Source organism: Palaemon carinicauda, chromosome 2 (assembly GCF_036898095.1).
Source record: "Palaemon carinicauda isolate YSFRI2023 chromosome 2, ASM3689809v2, whole genome shotgun sequence".
In the NCBI taxonomy this organism is placed as follows: Eukaryota; Metazoa; Arthropoda; class Malacostraca; order Decapoda; family Palaemonidae; genus Palaemon; species Palaemon carinicauda.
Genome location: NC_090726.1, coordinates 90,843,542 through 90,850,703, shown reverse-complemented (window position 1 = coordinate 90,850,703; position 7,162 = coordinate 90,843,542). Strand labels below are relative to the sequence as shown.

Sequence of the window (7,162 nt, the reverse complement as noted above, 5' to 3'; positions counted from 1 at the left end):
AACTGATCATTCGAAAGTCCTGCCATTTAACTCCACAAACATTACGTTAAATTGAGGGAAGGCTAGAAGATCTCGCGGGCGTTGAGACGAATGACTATGGTCTAATACGAGACGGTATTAGGGCCTAAAACTTAACCACCTGGTAGGGAAGGAGCGGATGTTAAAGAAATTGAGTATTTGTAATTTATGAATGGCGAATGTAACGTCATTTTACTGTACCACGATGAAAATGTCCTATGTATATGTTCAGAGCCAAGGACTCCCTAAGCTGGTGGATTACGGAAAATTATGGCCTTCAGCTGAATCATTAAACCCCCACTTATATTTAAAATAAGACTTTAACAGTTTCTCAGTCTTGTGGCAAATAAAGAAACTTAACCAACCTCTTATAAATTAATAAGGTAAGAATTCCCTCCCCTCTGCCAAGGACACTTTAGTCAGCGCGGGAAATCAGAGTTTTCATCGGAGCTGCAGAGCTCCGATCGTCCTCTTTTGCCTAATATCCCCAGAACAAGTAAGTTGTCTAAAATTGTTACGTCTCTGCTCCTTGTATAACCAGGTCAGCTTCCCTATAGTTTTTGTAAGTGTGATGTGAGGTTTGTATCTATATATATTTCGGTGATCCTTGTGATTGAGGATCAGAGTCATTCATTAGATTACGATAGAAAGCCTTGGTATGTGGTCTACCAAGGTATTTTGTTGAAATTGGGTGTATTTTGTTCTTTTAAGTCTGATGTGGACTTAGTGTTTTGTGAGCACGTGAAATTATTTCAAGTCAGATATTTCATTATTATGCAGAGTAAATGTTTTAATATGTTATTCCCTTTTTAAACCACTATTTTTGTAATAAAATTGTAAAGTATAGCCGTATTTGTTTGATTCCTGGACGGTTTTGGGAGTCTTACCTCTTCAAGGTCTTGCTATCCGCCCTTAACATCGGGCTTAGAACTTATCATATAATTATCGAAGTGAAAATCACGACAATTGGTCTTTCGAACCGGATAGCAAGTGTCTCCCAGAGCTAGATAGGAATTCAATAAAATATGAGCTTTAGAGTAGCCTTAATAGGACATAGTCCACTCCCCCCGAATCTGCCGCAATGTTCGGATAACGAAGTAGAAATTTACTGTAGGCAAGGGGGCCTGGTCAATCAATTCTTGAACGACGACTTACAATATTGGAATAAAAGATATGATTTGATTGTCTTATAGCTGGGAGGGAACGACAGGCAAACGACCACCCCAAAACTGTCTGGGATAACTTAAGGGTCCTGGTCGAACGATTGAGGAATGTTACTGAGGTCATTGCTATTTGTGATGCGGAAGTTAGGGAGTATCTGCCCGACAACAGGTTTGCGGTCAATCCATCAGAGTACGTTGGTAAAGTAAAGAATTTTAACGCACGGGTCTCAAAATATTGTTCAAAGAGGCATCAGTACGGTGTGAGACACCTGCCGATGAATTCCAGAGCCTACCGCGAGGGCAGGTTAAGGGACGGAGTCCACTTTGATCAGTCCATCCGTAATGCTTTCCTCAACCGTTTGATGAGGCTGATCAGGAGAGAGAGAGAGAGACGTAACAGTTAAGGTCCTCAACGTCCCGATGTGCGATCGACCACGTGTGTCTGTTTTTTCTTGAGTCCCTTCTTCTTGACGTAGACATAACTTCTCTTTCCTTCTTGTTTTGCCAAACTCTCCCAAAATTAAAGTAAAGTTAGTCAAAATGGCAGTGGCCACGATCGTGCACATCGAGGCGTCGATGGGCTTCATAGTAAACTTGCTAAGCGAAACGCAACGCACGCTGATAGAGACATACTCTGAGTCCGTCTATCGGAATCTGGTAACGGAACTGCAGGAAGAGGTCAGACAGCTGAGAGAGCTGTACAAAAATCAGCATGTCAAACTAGAACCTAGTTTGGAAGCCATAATCAGGCACACGCTGGGTGAAGCTACGCGAGCTTCTACCTTTCTATACAATCGTATAGACAAAGTGAAAAGCACTCCAACGGGAAATGTTGCTCTCCCCAAGTTGAAACCGCTGCCTCTCCCCACGTTTGAAGAGGAAGTGCAGGAATACGCTTCGTACCATGAGCTCTTTACAATACATGTAGATAGAAGAGTCGATTTGGATGATGTATCTAAATTTACCTATTTGTTGGGGACATTAGGCAAAGAGCTGCTTAGAATAGTGAAATCTCTAAGTGTAACCGCCGCGAACTATAGAATAGCGTTAGATCTTCTAGATAAACAATATGGCAATGTACACCAGACGCTCGTGATTTTGCACGAAAACTAGCTAATATATTTGTGCCGTCACTAGACCCCGTAGAGCTCAAAAGGTTCCGTTTCGAGTTAACAATCATAGTTGAACAAATTAAAAGGTTGAGTAAAGATGATATAGGCCAGGGCATGGTCATGAACCTCATAAATCAAAAATTATCAGAGGGAAAGCTCTACAGAAAGGTGGTCGAGCATTCAAGAAAATGTGATTACACGTTAGAAGAGTTCGTTGAAGCAATAGACTTTATTATAAGAATGCTCGAAGACGATGCGTTGCAAAGAGGTGACAGACTTGAGCATGATAAAAGCCCAGACAACAGTGTAAGACCGGAATTCTAACCTGTCCACAATAATTCTTGCCCATTTTGTAGCGAACGGCACCCGCCTCACGGATGTCGCCAAGTAACTGACGTAGCTGCTAGACGTCGCATTTTACTTAAAAGGGGCCTCTGCTTCAATTGTACAAAGTCAGGTCATCGTAGTGATAAATGTCCCGTCCCAAATTCCTGCAAAATTTGTAATGCCAACCACCACACCGTAATTTGCGATGATTACAATGCGGGAAGACGACCGCAATCTATCCCAAATAGTAGCAATAGTCAATCAACAACCTTCCGCCCCGTAGTGAATGTGACGCCTATACAGCACGAAACTGCCCCCCGTCCATCCAAGGCTAAAGTGGAATCTAAACCATGCAAAAGCGCAAAGATTGCACAGAAGTCTGACGTAGACCTCCCATGCACCCTCTTGCCAACGGCTATGGCAGAAATCCATCAGAAACAAGGTAGCAAGCGAGTCCGCCTATTCCTCGACTCCGGAAGCCAAAGGAGCTTCATATCGGCGAAAATCGCGAGTCAATTAGGCCTACCGGTGGTAGGACGAGTATCATTGAATATAGCTCCATTTGGCTTCGCGGAAATAAGTGGACAATACAATGTAGTGAGTTGTAGGGTTGAGATGGGAAAAAGAACCGTGCGAATGAAGCTAGTGGCACACGAAAATGTAGACGTCCCAATACATAACGCTGGTTATGTAAAGGTCAGACAGCATCTGTTGAGCAAGGGAGTCACGTTAGCCGATCCAGCAAACAAGTCCGATATACTGAAAAATGTCCACATATTAGTAGGGGCTGATTATTTTAGCTATTTTATTATAGGCGTAGAGAAAGTGGATGGGATCAATCTTTTCCTGACCCATAATGGTATGTCCCCATATGGGAAGGTGCCGCAGTGGCTATTGCAGGGGGAAAGGATTGAACAGGTAAGAACGCTTAGAGTGTGCAAAATCATGAACAAACCATATCAGTTTGACGTAGGTGAATGGTGGCGTTTGGACCGTGTTGGCATCGCCCCATCTGAACAATACACTGTTGGCAAGGCGAAAGCCATGCGAAAGGTGTTGCAAAGTGTTGCGAAAAAGCCTGAGGGATATCAGGTTAGCCTACCTTTCGGGTTGGATGCTAGGCCAGATACGAACAATCGAAACACTGTACCGCAGTTAGAGTCGTTGCAAACTAAATTCACGGAAGGATAGAAAATATTTTGATCAATACCAGGGAGTGATAGATAAATATATTGAAGCGGGTTTTATATCTGAAGTGAAAGAACCCAAGGTGGAAGGTTATTATATGCCGCACTTTGGAACCAGGAAAGATAGCCGCACCAACCCCCTTAGAATCGTGTTCAATGCCTCGGCGAAATCAAAGGGTAGTAAGTCATTGAATGAATGCCTCTTACCTGGCCCCAATCTAGTAGAATTAGCGTATCATTTGATCATAAGATTTAGGTTGAACCAATATGCTATGTTAGCTGACATCAGCAAAGCCTTCCATCGTGTCCTGTTGGATCCTCGTGATGCCAAATACACACGATTTCTGTGGTGCGAGGCAGCAGGTCGGGCGCTTACCTTCGCCTTTAGAGTCGTGGTGTTCGGCATCACAGCAAGTCCATTTTTGTTACAACAAGTGTTAAATTATCATTTCAAAGGGGAAGGTAGGCCAGATTTGGTGAAGTCTTTTTATGTGGATAATTATCTGGCCACTTTCGAAAATCTGGAAAGCATGAGGCAAGAGCTTGAGTCTGTCAATAAAATTTTAAAAGGGGCGGGTATGCCTTTAGAAGGGTGGGCGTCCAATCACTTGACCTTCGATAGCGAGAAACAGTGGAGAGAGCCCGTGACTGTGAACGTGCTTGGGCTGCGATGGGCCCGGGACGTAGACAGATTGTGTGTGAAAGAAAGCAAGAGAATCTGTGAGTTGAGGGAGGGATGGGTGCCTACGAAGTGTAGGGTACTTTCCCTGATGGTCTCAATATACGGATCGTTTGATAAGCCCATTATTTGTAAGAGGAAAACTTTTCCTCCAACAACTATGGGAGGATGACGTGGGTTGGGATGATGTGTTAAGAGGAGAAAAAGTTAGAGAAGCGAGTGAGTTGTTGAGTGATTTGAAAGCGGTGAGCGAAATCACTTTTCCAAGAACGATAGGTAGGAAAGGTTTAGAACTCCATGTATTCACCGATGCCAGCAGTAAGGCATACAGCGCAGTGGCATATACCAGGGACGACTGCAATCAGATAAGCCTTATAACGAATAAAATGAGGAACACTCCGAAGGGAATGAACAAATTGACAATTCCCAAGCTAGAACTGCTAGCATTGTTGCTAGGCAGCAGATTAGCAAAGACCCTCAAAGAGCTGATAGAGCCACAAGAGATAGTCATATGGACCGACAGTAAGGTCACGTTGGCATGGGTAGCATCTCCCGAGGCCAAGGACCACAAGAACATCTTTATATGTAACCGAGTGGCGGAGATTGTTTTTCTTCAGCAGGTTTGTCGATTCAGTTTGAACCATGTCCCCAGTAAACAAAACCCTGCTGATGTCCTGTCCAGTGGTGCAACGACGCAACAACTGCTAGATAACTCCCTTTGGAGGAACGGTCCAGAATTCCTCAGGACCACGGGAAAGCCTGTTCCTTGCAAGGAGGAAGATCCAACCCATGAAATTACTACAGTAGCGGCGGTGCAAGAACTGAGGGAGGAAATGAGTCCTGCCCCCCCAGACGAGATATGGGAAATTCTGCAAAGGGAAGTAGAATTCCAATTCTTGTTGAAAGTTGTTGGAGTAATCAAAAAGTTTACAAAAATAGAACAGCATCCGTTCAGTATTGTTGTCCAACTAGAGCAAAAACATTATTTGTCTACAGTTTATGCTTACTTAGAGGGCGGAGTCAGACCCCCTCGTGAAGTTGCTAATTTTGTCAGACAATTGAATCTAGTATTAATAGATAGTCTTATTTGTACTAGGGGACGAGTGTCCCAAGTAGAGGAAACTAATCAGTTAATTCTCTTGCCAGCCATAGGGCATTTAGTCAGGATTTATTTAAGATATTTACACCGTTTGCACTTGCATTGTGGGTTGAATACACTAATGGGTATCTTTCGACAGAAATGCTGGGTAGCGGGTCTACGTTCCATTGCGAAGCGAACCGTGCGACAATGTCCAGAATGCTTACGAGCCTTCCAGCCTCTATTGAGGACCACCCTCACAAAACCCTTTACAGCAGTCGGAGTGGACCACACAGCAGCCATACAGACTGAAACGCGGCCAGGCTACATACTGATCGTGACATGCATGGCCAGCAGGGCCGTGTACCTCGATTTCTGCCCCTCCCTGGAAGCGGAGGAATTCGTATTAGCCCTAAGACGATTTTGCGCTACCCACGGTGCCCTGCAGTTCATCACGTCTGATAACCATCAAACTTTCAAAACTGCTAGCCACCTCCTTCAGGGACTCTACGAAGAAGATGGAGTCCAGCAGTTCCTGAGGAGAACGGGCATAAAGTGGCGATTTCAGACGCCCCGTGCACCTTGGAAAGGTGGGTTCTTCGAGCGCCTGATCGGGGTAACGAAACGGACCCTCCAGATAGCCCTCGGAAAGAAGTACCTACCGGACACCCACGTACTAACCCTTGTGAAAGGAGCAGAGGCAGTGGTGAATAATCGGCCGCTTATGTACAGCGGCGACAAGTGCGAGGATGAAGTCCTCACCCCCTCCCATTTGCTAAGAGGACACCCAGTCCACCTCATGGCACCGATCTTGCCGGACGACCACCTCAACACGACCTTCACCTCCCGGAGGCTACGTGATCGCTACCCAAAACTGACAGACTCTTTGAAAGCCTTCCGAGAGAGGTGGAGAAGGGAATATCTGAGTGCCTTGAGAGCCCGGCACTACTGTCGGTCTGGGGAACCCTCCAAGCTGCACCCTGGAGACGTCGTGCTGTTAAAACAAGAAAATAAAAAAAGAGCTACGTGGCCTCTTGGACGTGTTGTGGAGACGTATCCTGACGACGACGGAGTCGTGCGTTCGGCCAAAGTGTTGTTCGAGAGTGTCGAGTCACTGCGAGCTGTCAGCCACCTGGTTCCCCTGGAAATGGCCCCCTCTGAGGATGATGGACGAGAAGAAGACGACGACGACGACGGAGAAAAGGGCGCGTACAGTTCGACAGCAGGAATGCCAGGGATCGTTGAGACGTCTAGGGACAATCAGGAAATGGCTCCGGCTACGACAACTCAACAACCGGCCAAAGGAACCTTCGACAACGATGCTAATGGTGAGAACGATGCGGTTAGTGAGAGAAGTGAAAGTGAAACAGAATCGAAGCAGATGGACGCACAAGGACGTTCTGCACGCCCATTGAGAAGGGCTGCCGCGAAGCAGCGAGAATTGATGGACCGTCTGCTAAGGAATGACGATATATAATGCATAGCTGCAAACAGTGAGTGAAAAAGGGAGTGCCCTATCTGGTAGGTAGGGAGGGTGGATTGAAGAGATTGTAGGTGTGCATGGATCCACAGAAGTTAGAAGTGCGTCGGGTGTGGGG

General features: G+C 45.6%; 1 protein-coding gene across 1 annotated transcript; it reads left to right on the top strand.

Moving 5' to 3' along the window:
* Positions 1–4,872: 4,872 nt before the first annotated feature.
* LOC137618410 (uncharacterized) lies at positions 4,873–6,578 on the top strand. The gene is made up of 3 exons (XM_068348582.1): positions 4,873–5,400; positions 5,725–6,305; positions 6,446–6,578. Exons 1-3 carry the CDS (start codon positions 4,873–4,875, stop codon positions 6,576–6,578), a joined length of 1,242 nt encoding a protein of 413 aa, XP_068204683.1.
* The last annotated feature ends 584 nt before the right edge of the window (positions 6,579–7,162 follow it).

Excerpts from the sequence above, each read along its gene's own strand:
- LOC137618410 (XM_068348582.1), top strand. The coding sequence starts at position 4,873 with ATGAGGAACACTCCGAAGGGAATGAACAAATTGACAATTCCCAAGCTA. Across the intron at positions 5,401-5,724 it reads TCTTGTTGAAAGTTGTTGGA|AAATGCTGGGTAGCGGGTCT; the intron begins GTAATCAAAAAG and ends ATCTTTCGACAG. Across the intron at positions 6,306-6,445 it reads CTTATGTACAGCGGCGACAA|ACTCTTTGAAAGCCTTCCGA; the intron begins GTGCGAGGATGA and ends CAAAACTGACAG.